Below are 16,847 nucleotides of genomic sequence, written 5' to 3'. Positions count from 1 at the left end.
TGTGTTGTGCTAAACATTTAATATCTCTGTCTCATCTCTTTGATATAGAAAAATAATTTTGGACTCACTTTTACAGTTAAATAAAAATGAAACAAGTAGGCACTGATCTCTAGGACAGAAAGAGTATTTGGGAAAACAACCTAAAACTCACAAACTAGGTAATAGCTATAGAGACAGGTTTGCCAGAAGAAGCATTTCATTCGGAAAACTTACACAGTTGAATGTCTCTATCAATACTTACAAGAGAGTGAAGGAATGAAATAACTCTTCAAATATTAAAGAATCATCAGACAACTTAGGAAAATATATGCCTGTTACTGTACTTTGCAGAGGGAATTTCAACTCCTTACCATATAAAAGATATTCTGATCATTACCAGTGCTTTAGTTAAGTTTGCTATTTTGTACTAGATATTACAGAAGTTGCTATAGCAAAACTTTGAAGGAAATGCCTCAAAAATATGTAGCAAGGGAGCAATGAGTGCCAATGATTAAGAAGTTATATCTAGAGACTGAATCCAAGACCACTATTGCTGGCTAGGCAAATAGGGCAATAAATAATTTAGTCATCTCCAAATGTATGCTTTCTGTAGCTTTTAATGTAAGTCTGTAATCCTTCGAAGATAAAAACCAAATAAGGCTAATGGCTACCCTCTTCCATTCAACATATCCTAGATTAATCTATTAATAAGATGGTGAGCACCTCAGTAGAATAAGTGGTTGTTAAATTGTGTATATTCCAGAAAATGCTATTAACACTGTTAACACTACCTCCATCAATTTTTTTTATGGCACAATAAAATTTTTTGTTGTTTTTGTTTTTACTGGAGATGGATTTCTTTTATCTAGGAGTTCCAGTTCCTTATAAAAAGTCAAAGAATAAAACATTAACAACAGGACTTTTTAAAGTATTTCTTTATAGTGCTTGAGAATTTGAAGTGTTTGTTTCTTTTTTTGTGGCAACTTCATGATCCTTTTGTAGAGGTTCGCTGAATCTCATTACTCAAACTCTGACACTGGAAACTGGAACCTTAATTGCTTTAATGCTATTGCATTTGCTCCTTCTCAATGTCTACCCTCATTACCTCAAACAAAGATTTTCTCAGAGTGGGCTTCCATCAATTCCCATATCAAAGGCTTTAACACATCGATTTAAGGATCTAGTCGGAATTACTTCAGTTGAATACAATGCCAAGTTTAAGTTATTCTGCCATGCAGGATATTTCTTCTTTAATTATTTTATACATAAAATGATACATAATTCAGACCTTAATTTGTGCTAGACACCGGGCTCTGAAAAATGCAGAAAATAGAGAGAGAGAATAATTTCTGTCCAACAGCTTGTAGCCTAGAAGAGGAGACACATCTGTAACAGATGTCCTAGTAGAGAAGGATAAAAAAATGACAAAGGACAGAAAACCCTGTCATTCTGTAAAGACGTAGCTTTTCCAGATAAAGAATTATCATGCCTCTGGTTCCATGACATCATTTCATCCAGCAACATCATATAATCTTCTCTTGCCTGTCTAAAACATCCATACAGATTCATTAGGTTGTAATCAACAATGAAACCTTCCCCAAAATACTGGTTCTAACACATATTCCTCCTGACTCACTTCTAATGAACTATTATAATATTTTAGTATGTTTTATCTAATTTAACAATTCAACAATGGTTGTGTTATTTTCTGATTATTTCACTGTGAAAAATACTTATGTCTTACAAAAATATATGAAACTCTAAGAATTTTGACTATGTCTTACTCATCCTATGTATTTTTCTGATCATCTAGTTTAGTACGAAGCATATTAAAATCTATACATTAAATTATAATTTATCTAAGAAAAAAGAAAAATATATGTGTGTGTATAAATATGTGTCCCCTAAAAATGTATACACACTTTTTTTCTGATAGTTCAGTTGATGTTTCTTTCTTTTCAGATTTCATCCATTGGAAGTAATAATTATTTATAGTGTAAATAAAAATTTTTGTGATACCCTGTATATATGGACCTGATATATGTATTAGGATTTGCCAAATGTTTTTGAGTCCTTTGCCAAATTTAATAAAGAATTTTACTAGGTTTTAAAGAATTCCCTACTGCCCTGTTTAGTATACTGATTTTTTCTAAGATAATCTGTATTTGAAATATTTCATTATCTAAGTATTTTTATAGAGATGACTATGCTTTGATATTGAACATATTTTACTATAAAAGAGAAGAAAAGAGAACATTTTTGAAACAGCTGACAAAATCTAAAATACTTTGTTGATATACAATGAAGGAAAAACATATAAAATATACTGTATATTTTGTATATTCTAATGTATTATCAAATTTCAAGTCAGTTTCCAGTAAGCCAGCACTATCTATAAGTATAATAATGAGAAAGTAATTTTGGATATTAAAAATGCACAACTTATATGATTTTAAAAACCACATACCATTAAATCAAAGCTTCATAACAAGTGCAGGCATTAATTATTAAAATTTTACCATAAATAGTTTTTACTAGATTTTTCACAGAGAGGAAGAGAGAGGGATAGAGAGTTAGAAACATCAATGAGAGAGGATCATCGATCAGCTGCCTCTTGCACACCCTCCACTGGGGATGTGCCCGCAACCAAGGTACATGCCCTTGCCCGGAATCGAACCTGGGACCCTTCAGTCCGCAGGCCGGCACTCTATCCACTGAGCCAAACTGGTCCCAGCATGGATTACTTTTTAAAATCCATTAACTTGATATATAGGTTATTTGCCAACACTCATACAGAAATTACATTAACACTTCCTTAACATACATCTATCATTTCCTCATCTATTCATTAATTAAACAAACATTTATTAAGTTGCAATGCAAGGGGTTAAGTACACAATAGTAGTGAAAAAGGAAAAACTAAGGAGAGAAACTGACAAAGTTCATTAAAATTATACATTTTAAATGAGGATTCTTTGGGATAATAAAGAGCAAATCTCAACAGAGGAGTTATAGAAGGCTTCTTTGAGAAAGTGGCATTTAAATTGAGATCCAGTGATGAAAAGCACAGGAGTAGGAGATCTCCATGGTAGTTAGGGTGGGAGCATTATAAAGTGATTGGGGAACAAATTAGTAGTTACAAAATAGTGATGTCCAGCATAAAGAATATAGTCAATAATATTGCAAAAACTACATATGGTGTCAAGTGATTACTTGAAATACTGGAGGGGATCACTTTGTAAAGAAGACTTGACTTTGGGTGGTAGGCACATGATGCAATATACAGATGATGTACCATAGAATCATATACTAAAACCTATAAACATTATTAACCAATGTCACCCTAATAAAGGTAATGTAATAAAAAGTATATGATTATTTATCCACTATGTTGTACATAAAAAAAAAATGAAGTAATACTGAACGTAAATTTCAATTTCAAAAGAAAGAAAAAATTAAAAAGAGAAAGGTGAATGGGAAGTAATGAAATTGGAGAGTAACCAGGAGATTGGTTATGCAGGTTTCTCACTATGGACTTTATTCTTATATTAGTGGGAAATCATTGAAGGGAACAAGCAGGAGAATTACTGATTTGCTTTCAAACTTTAAATAATTTTGTGGCTTCTGAATGGAGGAGGAGAGAGAAGATGTAAATGAAGCCCAAAGAAGGGCTTTACACTGATCCAGTAAAAGCTGACAGTGGCTCTCACTAGGATAGTGGCATTCGGAAGAGCATCAAGTAGATTTATAGAATAAGTATATGAGGAAAAAATGGTAAGACTTGCCAACTGATCGTGAGGTGGAAATAAATAAGAATGGCAAGGACATTCCACGCTAAAACAAAAATATGATCTCAAAGTCAATTACATAGAGCCATGGTCAGCAAACTGAGGCTATTCTATTTTGAAGAAGTGGTGTTAGAAGTTTAAGTTTAAAAAATTTGGCTCTCAAAAGAAATTTCAATTGTTGTACTGTTGATATTTGGCTCTGTTGACTTATGAGTTTGCCGACCACTGACTAGAGGTATGTAGCAGGAGGTGAGACACTCATATTTGAACTATCACCCAGATAGTCTTAACTTCATGCATCTCTATGGGTATATTTTATTGGTTAGGTTTTCCAGAAAAATGCAGAGCTGTTTTCACTCACGTTTCAGTATAATCATTTGTAGCAGTGTGGTACTGAATGTGCAGAAATAATGTTGTCAAATAAAGTAGCCTAATTTGTAGCAGTGCAAGGAATGGTAAAGGAAATGACAGATACATTTTGAAATATCAGTTTCAGAAACTGCACTATCAGCTGGATGTGTGCAGATGAAGGAGGAAAAGAAGAAACATGATTCTGAGGTTGCAAACCTAAAGCCTGTGCAGCCTAAGATTAATTGGGCCCTTCATAATAATCTGCCTCCAAAGAAAACAGGACATGTACATTGGAGTCCCTGTGTATGTCTGTATCTGTGTGTTTCTGTGTTAGAAGAAAGATAATGAATGGAATCATTAATTTATCTTGGAATATATACAGTTTGAAGCACCTGTCAAAAATCCACACTGCCATGCCCAACAGATAGTGTAATGTCAGCATGACACTTAGATCATCATAGGGCATTCAACTTTGGGAGATACAAGAATACATAGAGGTGATGATTACAAATTTTGGAATGGATAAAATAAAGAGGAACTTCATATTTATTTTTGAAGAATGTTAATATTTAAAGAGTGAGAAACTGAACAAAGAGCCAGCAACACAGTCCCTCAGTCACCAGAAAGGTTTCCATAGAAGGAAAGTTGAGTTTTACATAGGTAAGGGACTGGGGAATGCTTGTGTGTTTAACTATTAGAGATAGACTTAATTAGATCTATTATTTTATACTAGTGGCCTCTTCCAGGAAGATTCCTTCAATAGGATTTCCTGCTGAGGTCTCTGCCCCACCTGCTTTCCTCCCTTCTCCCCCAGCCCTGCCTGCTTTCCTCCCTTCTCCCCCAGCCCTGCCTGCTTTCCTCCCTTCTCCCCCAGCCCTGCCTGCTTTCCTCCCTTCTCTCCCAGCCCCGCCTGCTTTCCTCTCTTTTCTCCCAGCCCCGCCTGCTTTCCTCTCTTCACTCCAGCCCTGCCTGCTTTCCTCCGTTCTCCGCTGCCCAGCTTGCTTCTATGCAGCTTCACTCCCTTCTGCAAGCTTCGCTTCTTTCTATGCTGTCTTGACATGCAAATTAACCACCATCTTGGTCAGGTAAATTTGCATACTCACCTTGATTGGCTGGTGGGTGTGGTTTTGTGTAGCGGATTGATGGTTAATTTGCATATTACTCTATTATTAGGTTAGATGTTATATTAGTGGTATGATGTTAGTGAAGGAGCTATTATATATATATATATATATATATATATATATATATATATATATAATATATATATATATAATATATATATATACACACACACATATACACACACATATATAATAGCTCCTTATATAAATTAATAAATAACAATAGCTCCTTATTGTAAATTAATAAATAACAATAAATTAATACATTTTTATAAATGGGTCAATCAGTCCAAGAGCCTGAAAACAGCATAGTGGATTATCACAGTAGAATAGCAGCAAGAAGTTTTATCTGAGAGGAGTGCTTTGACCAGGTCCTGGGAAGATTTAAGGATGTTTATAGGCCAAAGGGGAAAGAATTAATAGACAAAAACTTATTGTAGTGGAAAAAACCAAAGGAAAGAGATGGAATAATTAGTGGAGTATGGGGTGAAGGTGAGAAGATATGTACTTTAAAGCAGTGGTTAGGAGTCTGAAGTGTGAGAGAAGGAAATAAAAATTGAAGAGTAGAAGAATGAAAAGGAGTAGGGTGATAACTCCATCTAGGACTCCATCTTAATGAATTAATCATTCTAATTTTCTCAGGTTATGTCAGTTTTTCTCAAAACTGGCTACATATTAGAGCTGCTTTGTTTTAGTAAATACAATCTCCCCAAATGACTCTACTATCAATGCTCAGATCAATATTTCTAAAAGTTCCTTAGGAAGAATTCTAGTCTTCAATTAAGTTTAAGAACCACTGATTTAAGAAAAGTTTAGGAATAGCATCTATGGAGTTTGGACTGGATAGTTGACTATTGGTATTCTACAGAATAAGGACTAGATAGTTAATTACTGCTATATTAAAATCGACATCTTTCAAATTTAAAAATTGTATATCAAAATGTAGAGATTTGGTAGTATAAAGCTTTTTTTAAAATTTTTTTGAGCATTTGGTTTTAAAAAAAACTAGCAATGTGTGAAATGAGACCTTAAGACAATAAAACATGATGTCCATTGGTGTTAACCTGTAAGATTTCACTGATGGACTACAAAATGGTATTTTATTCAGCATAAGATATTTTGCATAAATTGGAAAAAAATCATTCCCAAACATAGCAATGATTTTCTCCTGCATACAAGATGTGCTAATAATCTGATTATACTTCATTTCCAGTTATGAAAGAACTGGTTTTAGGGCAGTGTTCCTCTAAGCGTGGTTTATAAGCCATATATATCAGAAACACTGTTTCTCTTTACAATAACCAAGTACAAGAGCTATAAAGTTAGAAGACCAATTTATAAGTGAGAACATTTAACAAGCACCTAGCTACTTCCTGTCCACTTTGTGTAGACCAGGAGAGCTACATAATAAGAAAATGGCACATTCAAATAGTTATTTTCTTATATCAGGCCAAGAGAGTCTCGTGTCTACATTGAAAATAGTAGATTAAAAATGACCTGATTATAATACTTAAAACCTGTTATCTAAGACTCTCTTTGCTAGAGAATTCTGTTACCTTTATTTCTGAATTTTACTTTTTTTGACATCATATTACTAACCAACTAGTAAACTAAATGATCTTCTATTGGGTTAACGGGGAAAGGCAGAGTGGATGATGGGTTAGGAGTAGGGGGACCCCAGGAGCCTAGTTTGTGACTCTTTAAAAGGCATTTGCACATAACAGTTCTGCATCATTTTAGTTAGTTTTATGTTTTTTTTCTCTCTCAATGAGAAAACTTGTTTTTATGGCTATCTCACTCATTTACAATGTATCAGAAATAGCATTAAAATACTAATTATAAATCTTCATTTCTTGACATGAAATTTGAAAAAAAATCAGAAGTATATTAACACAAACAACAATCTGTCTTCATAATCTGTACACTTCAGGAAAATATATAAAGTCATCTTTTAAGGCAAGATTGTTTTATAAAGTAATACAAAAGGGAAATTAACTTTTGTAGACTGCAAATGCCAGAAATAAGCTTTTGATTCACTAAAGCAAACTTTTTTCGATACATTTCTACCACATAATTGCTATTGTTTTCTTATCCAGTTCCCCACTGGCAGTTTATCTGAGTAAACTTACTTTTATTTCTAACTACGTATGTTATTACAGAGACGGGTGGCCCAAAATTCATTTACTGGAGACAGAGGTCCCTCAGCCAGGCCTGAACCCTCTCGCAGTCCAGGACTGCTCAGGCGATGTCCACTTGCTGGCTTAGGTCCAATTCCCTAAGCCTAAAACAGGGGATCAGTGCTAAGCCAGCAGTCAGACATCCTTCCTGCAGTCTGGGGCTCTTGTAATCTGGGACCCTGTACTCCTACTGCCAGCCAGCCTGCAGCAGAGGCGGGAGAGGCTCCTGCCACTGCCACTGCATCCACCAACCATGAGCTTGGCTTCTGGCTGATTGGTGCCCTCCCTGTGGGGGGAAGGGAGGGGCACGCGGGCGCAGCAGCTCCTGCATTGAGCATCTGCCCCCTGGTGGTATGTGTCATAGTGGCTGGTAGTTCTGCCTTTTGTTCCACAGTTTGGTCAATTTGCATATTAGGGTTTTATTATATAGGAAGCACGAGAAAATCAGGTCTGATTAAATTAAGAACATGACAATAATTGTTCTTTCTTTATCTGTGTAAACTACAATTTTACTTCCTATGAGGGAGTGCCTCAATAAAGAGAAATGTATTTCTATGAGTCAATTAATGACTAGAAATACACTAGCCCCCCTTTATCTGTAATGAATGTTTTAAGAACCCCAGCAGATGCCTGAAACCTCAGAGAATATGAAACTCGAATCAACTTCCTCAACTCTACTGGAAAGGTGGCAGCAGCTTCTTTATCTTCAGACACAGCCTCCCAGTCAGTTTTATATTGTTTTCAGTCCAAAGTCATTCTAAGTAACCATCACTTCCTGGCAGGAAATGTATCATTTCTTGCTGAAGTCCTTGGGTAGGCTCAAGGCTTTCTGGCTCAGCATGTTGCCATTAATCGAAAAAAATGTTTTCTTTTCATGTCTACCAGCCACAATTTTATGCTTTTTTTCATCCCCACTAAGTACTTATCACACCCTGGGTCCATAACTTTTGAAGTTTGAGGTGTGGCAATAAAACTAGTGAGGATTTCTTTTTCTTTCTTCACAAGCTCACAGCTAGAAGATTCATTCCTATATAGACTTCAAGCTATCTGAGAGTGAATTTTTTTTTCTTTCCTTACTAACTCAAGAACTTTCACCTTTTCTGGAAAAGCAGCACTGTATGGCATCTCTTTGGCATATTCAAATAACCCTTCTTGAGTGAATTTATTGGGTTACGTTGGTTAATATGCCCATGAACATAACTACTTGACATATATCTTCAAATTATATGGGTAGTTACCTGTATGACACTATCCCCAGGGCTCATGTCTGTATAAACGTAGACATTATAGGATACTTCAGGGAAGGTTGGAGTGTTATCATTTGCATCCAGCACCCGGATATTGACAACAACTGGCTGGCTTTCTTGCACACCATCAAATGCCGTCATCTTTGGGGTAGAAAAAAATACAATTAATAGAGATGTCGAACAAACATAAGCAGTTCAGAATTCATTCTTATAAAGTGTTCTATATGTAATTTACACATTTAAAAGGACACTAATACGTTTTGTCAATAAAAGAACTAAAGCTATAATAGTACATATAATTAAAACATTTTAATGTGCTCAGAAGCAATTATAGAAGATCCTATTTGAATTTCAATGTATTCAATGCCAAACTCCTTTTAAATAAGCCAATATGTAAAATGCTGCAGAGGCTTGAAGTGGGCCAATAACATGGCTGATTCGTAGGAGTTAACTACTATTTAATTTTGATGATATTGATCAGAAAATATTCTCCATTTTTACATATTTTGTATACAATTCAACAGTTGCTTTTAAAGCTAAAATGCTGATTATAAGTCAAGAAAGTAGGTGCCTTAGATTTGCAGAATCTCTACATAAAATGGCAACTTTTGAAGGCACACTGACATTAGTTAATAGTAATATCTTAATTACATAATTAACACTTTAAGAAGGTGTGATAAAAAAAAAATAGTGCTTCAACACTGTGGTCCTTGTTCTGGATGACTTCTGAAATCCATTCTGTATCAAAGTTTTCACTGTTAGTTTGGGTTTTCTGGAAGCTCTAGTTTAAGTTCTTCTGCTGTATCCACTTCTCCAGAAAGAACTCTAAAAGTCCTCAAACCAGTACTTTTCTATCAGATCATTTTCCTCTGGCAGCTTAACAAAATCTAGTTAAAAAATTTGGATGCACAGCTTTAATAAGTTTTCCTTTTCTGGATAAACCTAACCTACGATTTCTCCATCTCAGTGGTACTGTTATTTTGAGTCAGATAATTCTTTCTTGGGGGGTTGGAGATGCTGTCACGTGACTTGTGAAATGGCAGCATTCTTTCTTACCCACCAGATGCCAACAACACCCACTCACAATAGTGACAACCAGAAATGTCTCCGGACATGTCTAGATGTTCTCAGAAGGAAAGGAGGCAGTGCGATGGGGAGGGAGGTGCAAGGATTATCTCCAGTTGAGATCTACAGGCCTACCCCTATGGCAAAATTAAACATGCAAGAGCAAAAAATAACAGCCACACAATAAAGTTTAGGGAAGAATTCCTTACTGGATTCTGGTTTATAATATCTCAATTGAAGTCAATCCTGAGAGTACAATGAAGGAAATGCCCATATATATTTTTTTTTCATCTAAAAAATTAAAAATGTTTGGAAAGCATGGTCATCTAAGCTAAATAAACTTATAAACTGAAAGAAATGTCCATGTGAAGTATGATATCCCCTATTGCTTTACTTAAAGACATTCTAGATTTTTCTCTCAGGTAACGGACTTTTCAGCTTTACACAGACATTGCGTTCTGTTACATATGCATCTATACAATAGTCTCTTTACCGAGAAGATGTAGGTGTCCTGTTCTTCCCTGTCCACGGGCTGCAGTAAGGTGAGGAAGCGGGTGATGCCAGTGGGTGTGATGGTGAACACTGAGGTGTAGTCATTCAGGAAAAGGTGAACCTCTGGATCTTTCGTCTTTGGGGAAAAAAAGGCCGATATTTAAATTATTGACCAATTGATACAGCTATGATTACCTGGAATATAATTTTTCAAGTTTATTACAAAATAAGCATAACCTTTTTGAGGATTTCTAAAGAAAAAAGAAAAAAGAGATTTAACTTAATATCTACCCATCATTAAGGCAAAAAGTCCAAATGACAATGATTTTGTAGAAAACAAAGTAATAAGTACTAGTAAAATTAATGTGAATAAAAAGACAAATTGTAAAAAGGAGGATAAAGTAGAAAACAATCCAATTGAATATAGTCTTATTTCTTACTTAGTGTTAATAATTTCCAGAACTTCAGTGGGCTAAAAAAAACCAAAAAAACCCCCCAAAAAACAAAGAAATGCAAAAAAAGGGAAATGGAGCTGTGTTTTAGCTGTACATATGCACATATGCATATTATTATACTGTTCCTATATTTAATGTAAAATAAAATTAGTTATGTATAATTTATTATCTATAAATATCATACTTGTTCTATTTAATGCTGCAAGGATTCTCTGAGGGGAAACATGCCTATTGTAATTAACATATTCCAGATGATTAGATTGAAAATGTATGGATTTACAGCATGTGTCTGATAAAAAAAAGTCTAGGAAAAAATAACTACATAAAGAGGAAGTGATTGCAAAAGTTCAAAAGGAAGATCATTAACTACCAGTAAGAACTGGAAATCCTTCACAATCTGATTGCCATCCCAGATATGCAAGGCATCAAGGTCTGCAGTGCAGAGCAAGAACAGAGATGTGGAGTAGGAGGTTGGGATTGGTGTCTGCATAGTGGAACAGGAGGGCAGGTGGCAGGTGCAAGGGGACTACTGTGAGAGTGGGCTTATCAAGAAGGCTATAAAAACAGCAAAAAATGATGATGCAGGAAGGTAAGAGTATGGCAACTTTTAAAATTTTATGCATAGTATAATGTGAAATCTAATTTAATATAGATTGCTTTTCTAAATCTGGTATCAAGGGCTGAGGGCACAGTAGAGAGCTTGGAATCATTAAATACATGTTAATTTAAAAAAAAATAGGACTCACATTAAAAAAAATTCTATGTAGAAATGAGTAGTTGAAATGCACAATGCACATTAAAAAGTGTGCATAATTTAATCCACAATATATTTTATATATCTTAAATTTAATATGTATTTATTTCAAATAACTTGGAAATGAATGGTTTTATTTGAATCTGATACAAACTGTATATTCATAATATCTCATAACAAGCTGTTACTTAGATATATCATGGTAGCTTCTTTGTTAATGATTTTGATATAGGGTCTGGATGCTACATTTATTCTAGAATAAAATAAATTAATACTACAGAAAATTTCCATTGGTCTAGTTATAAAATAATAAGTTGTTAAGAGATGTAAAAAGTCAAGAAAATTCACACTGATACTTTCACATAAGCACTTCCTTGTTTTTATTTCAATGTCACGACTCAAATAGCACAGCATGGACTGAAAGTGGGGTATTTTAATTAATCAAATAGGTCAGCCAACAAAATTTTATTTAGACAATGAAATTACAATTTATTTACAAATAAACATATTTGATTTATATTTTGAGGATTCTTATTGTGTTATACTTTAATCAATCATAACATTAAATTATATTTTAAAAATCAAAACTATTAGCATGCAGTTTCAATTAATAGAAATTAAATAAGCATGAGTGCCATATTCTTTAGTGCTGATTCTTAGTTTATTCTTAATTTTATGTAATTACAAGGTTTTCAAATTAACAGTGTGTGTGTTTTGTTTTTGTTTTTTTTCTGTCTCTGCACGTAGAAACAATGTGTCCATGAACACAGTGAGGACAGAGCACGTATTACTATAGGACTTGCTTACCAAATACTCATTCCTTTCCCTTTTTTAAATCCTCAGTCACTCTCTCCTTTATGACTAATCCTTTCTCAATGAATTTTCATCCATCCACTGTAGCTTTTGTTAGTAAATTTGTTAGATACATTAATTCAAATACTCACCCCGCATTTTAAGCATTTTTAAATGTGAGATATTATGCTAAGGCAATACTGCAATGAGTGTTGAGTTGTGAACCATTGTATATGTATAAGACGAGTGCAACATGGTGTGTGAAAGTAAGACCGCGCATTGCACCGATTTTATGAAAGCCACAGCGTTTCTTTGTCAAATGCTTCCCATTTGAAGATGAAATAAACAACAGGACTTCATAAACAGACTCTCTCATAATTGATAACCAGAAACGTTAAAGACTTTGATAATTTAATTGTCTCCATTTCTTGGATCATTTTATAATAACTAGCTTGAGACTAACATAGCATCTCTCAGAACTGCAGCTTACTGGTTTTATGTAGAGAAGTATTGTACAAGGTATAGTTAGTATACAATAATCTATTCTGCAGAGTTCATCTCTGATTAAAATATAGCTTTTGATTTTTATAAATATTTAAAATAGTAACTTTTTTGTATCTATACATTGCGTACATAGATGGCATTGGTTAGTATCTCTGCATTTCTTTAAGTACAAAACTTAAGAAGAAGGCAGATTGGGAAATGTTCATCCAATTATCACTCAAATTTAATATTTTAGATTTATTTGTAAAGGTAATGCTAGTTTAAGTGTAAATCCACATGTTATGAGTGTAAATCCACAGATAATGCTCTGGCTTAATATTCTGATGGGGCCAGTGAATTTTATGCAGTCCTGTGTCTATTAATTTATTTAAAATAAATATTAATTTGTCTAACTCAGTATGTGCACAGAAGGCTAATAAATGTTCTTCTTCCCCATGACATAAGATAATACTATTTTACTCTAAAAGTATACATTCAATATACACTAAAAGTATAATATATTATTTCAGTCATTTGTGTATTATTTTCTGGAGAATAAAAAATCTCATATTACCTCACAGCCAAAAAATATAAATAAAAAAGTAAACATATCTATATTGGAATTATAAACAAAGATATGAGTGTAGAAAATTTTAAATTTAGTCATATAGAGTAGAAGATATATGTTCAAATATGGAAAGACCATCGCATTTGAAATCAATGGGCACCAAAATATATCCCATACACACACAAGATCATATGCATCCTCATATATATGCACATGCAACACAGAAACATATATATGTATATACACATGCATACTTATATACACACATAAGTTACAAAGGATAATATACAAAAATGAAAACAATTTTATCTCATCTGCCAATTCGAATCAGTTGGTAGTAATTTTCTGAAGTTCCTTGTTGAAAAGGGTTTGACCCCAACCTTACAACATTTCAGAAAGAATGCAGTGATGAATTATCAAGGTTTGTCATGGACTAAAAGATCATTTAATAATTAAACAATCTTTAAGTCTCTTGCAATTTGGATTCTACACAATTTCCTAGTACCATAATATAATGTAAACATACTAAATTTAAACCTATATGCATATATATTTAAAATAGTTATAGACATTTTTGTAGGTGATAACAAGTAGTTACCTACTTGTTTTAACTGAGCAGAAAAAGAACAAGAATCAAACCACAGCAATTAACAAAAGAACAAACACAAAATCAACACCTAGTACCTACAGGAACTCCACCAGGTGGAACCTATGTGCAAATTAAATATGAAATAGAAAATGTAAATATAAATGACCACAAACAGAGATACAGGGGTATACTAATAAAACAAAAAAACAAATAAATCACCTTTTCTAGTTAGTACATTTAAATAACAAGTTTTTCCAAGGAATATTTTATTCCTTAGTTCTGGAAAACCCCCACGATATAACATACATGATAACAGTAATATTTTTAAAATATAAGTACATTATATCTTTAACACTGTGGTGTATTAGATTTCAAAGATACGTTTATTTTGAAATAACACTATAAATAGGGAGGTGAATTGAAATGGAATTATAAGTGAATCTACAAGGGTAACCTCTTTTTATTACTATTCCCCGTTATTTTTTTATAACCAAAATTAAATAATCAACTTTCAATGGTTCTGCCACTGGAAACTTGGTGGTCTCAGACATGACTTAAAAATCTTGTGTATTATCATTATACCTATATTCTAGACTGTTTTAAAAGTGTCAAGAATACTTAAAATATTTAATTATGATTCTTAGATCTGTACATGTTTATATGTCTAATATCTGTAGAAAAGAAGTATTAGTAAAAAACATTTTGTTCACTTTTTTTTTCATTTTCACGGTGACCCTTCTGACTCAAAATATATATATGCAGTGAATAACTCAATTTATCAATCTCTGTTACTATTTCTTAAATCTGTGTCTTTCCACACATTTGAAGAAAGGAGCACAGCTTAATTTTTGGATAAATAAATCCAAGTCTGTGCTTGGCATTTGCCTTTAGGCATGGCTGCTCTTGAATAATTTAGGAGAGCAGACTCCTGCTGTGAGGACTTTTCATGCCTGGTGCTTACTCTCCATTTCCAATGCTGACACCTCTAAGAGGTGAACTGTCTCTGTCTATATCCTTAAACTTTATCCCTATTTTGATTAATTTTACTAATTCCGACTTAAAATCAGCAAGATTTTACCATAGATAAATTCTTGCCTATGAGTGACAAACGCCTGGAAGTTTCATTTTGTTAATTGATATCTTTAATCTCATACTGACTGTATTTTATTTTAAGATTTAGAGACTGTTTGACCTGGAAAAAGAAATGATTCAGAAGGGCATACGTCTTCAAACACATTAATGACCATTTTGTGGATTTATTCTGTGTGCTGACAAATGGAAGAGATAAGGGATAATGGATGAGTTACAAAGAAGCGGGTTTTAACTCTAAATAAAGAGCTTTCTAAGAATTAGTTGCCCAACCAAGGAATGGGCCATATTGTGAAACAATTAATCCTACATAATTAGAAATTTTGATGTAAATATTAGATATACTCATCCTATAAGCTTATTTGAATTATAAATATAAAGAAACTATATAGGATATTTTAAAAATCTTTGTCACTTTGGGATTAGATATACTTGCTTACTCTCTGGGCACACAAGTATTCACTGTAGGCGATTTTAGATAAAAGATGGGCTTAAATAAACAAGTGGCCAGATACACATTATTTAATTACTTGACACTTTTAAACAACCTTTAATCATGCTACTGTCCCTATGCATGGAAGCATATAAGGAAAATTTTCTCTCCAAGCCCACCCCCACCAGCCCCAAATGAAGGAACAGGCCAAGAAGCAGTGATTGCAACCATATACCTTTTGGTGATTGGATAAAATGGGGGAATTGGTGATCATAAGTCTCTCAGTATCACACAGCTATTATGGTAAAACCAGAAATCAGACCCAGGGCTGACTAACTTGAGAATCCAAACTCCTAAGGACCACAACATGCTGCCCCACCCTTTGGAAACAGCTCAGAGGAGTTAAGAGCATAAGGGGCATTAAATCCAGCAGAATTCTAGGTGCTGTTTTCTAAAGGTTTTCGACCCATGAGTTTCCCCCACCACACCTCAGCCACACCTTGCTTTTCTTTATAATGTCCCTTAGAACACAATGTTAACATTTTTTTTTTTTCTAGGAGAAAATAAATCTGAAAGGGTCCTCTTTTTTACTAAACTGATAAAAAGCTCCATGTAATGAGATTTCAGGGAAAATTAAGACCTGTCCTGTCCAGTAGGGTAGCCATAGAACATTTTCATCATCACAAAAGTTCTATGGGACAACACAACTGGAGAGGAATTTTTTGAGTTTTTAGTGACAAATAAAATGTACAATATGTCTTTAAAAAAAAAAAGATACACTGGAAAATGCTGTAGCAGTCACAGAATCAAAGAAAAATCTTTAGGCTTAGTATAGCTTTGGGGAAATGATAGCTTAAAAACAAAACAAAAAACAAAACAAAACAGAAACCCAATAGGACTCTGTCAGGCGACATTCTTTCTCAGGATCCAGCTTTTCTCTGAGATGTCAGCAAGCATGGCTCCAATGGCTTCAGGTTCATGCGTACTTCTTTTTTTTTTTAATATATATTTTATTGATTCTTTTTAAAAAATATATTTTATTGTTTTTCTTTTACAGAGATGAAGGGAGAGGGACAGAGAGCTAGAAACATTGATCAGCTGCCTCCTGCACACACCCTACTGGGGATGTGCCCACAACCAAGGTACATGCCCTTGACCAGAATCAAACCTGGGAACCTTCAGTCTGTAGGCCAACACTCTATCCACTGAGCCAAACCAGTTAGGACTATTGGTTCTTTACAGAGAGGAATGGAGATGGATGGAGAGTAAGAAATACCAATGAGAGAGAAACAATGATCAGCTGCCTTCTGCACACTCCCCACTGGGGATGTGCCTGCAACCAAGGTGCATGCCCTTGACCTGAATCAAACCTGGGACCCTTGAGTCCGCAGGCCGATGCTCTATCCACTGAGCAAAACAGGCTAGGTCTCATTCACACTTCTTTAATGCTAAGTCTTCCAG

General features: G+C 34.0%; 1 protein-coding gene across 1 annotated transcript in view; it reads right to left on the bottom strand.

The window, feature by feature from the left end:
* The window catches only part of PCDH15 (protocadherin related 15), a gene marked incomplete at its 3' end in the record, with an annotated part of 622,267 nt that overhangs the window by 246,143 nt on the left and 359,277 nt on the right, over window positions 1-16,847 (bottom strand). Inside the window, exons 13-15 of the mRNA XM_084903437.1 lie at window positions 13,964-13,984; window positions 10,225-10,359; window positions 8,658-8,807 (exon numbers count right to left, since the gene is read on the bottom strand). Of these exons, the coding sequence (XP_084759563.1) occupies window positions 8,658-8,807; window positions 10,225-10,359; window positions 13,964-13,984 (306 nt within the window). The remainder of the gene's footprint in view (window positions 1-8,657; window positions 8,808-10,224; window positions 10,360-13,963; window positions 13,985-16,847) is intronic.

This window comes from Pipistrellus hanaki (genome assembly GCF_964339955.1).
Source record: "Pipistrellus hanaki genome assembly, chromosome: 14".
Lineage (NCBI taxonomy): Eukaryota > Metazoa > Chordata > Mammalia > Chiroptera > Vespertilionidae > Pipistrellus > Pipistrellus hanaki.
Note: the sequence above shows the minus strand (reverse complement) of the source record. Positions and strands in the feature narration are given on the sequence as shown.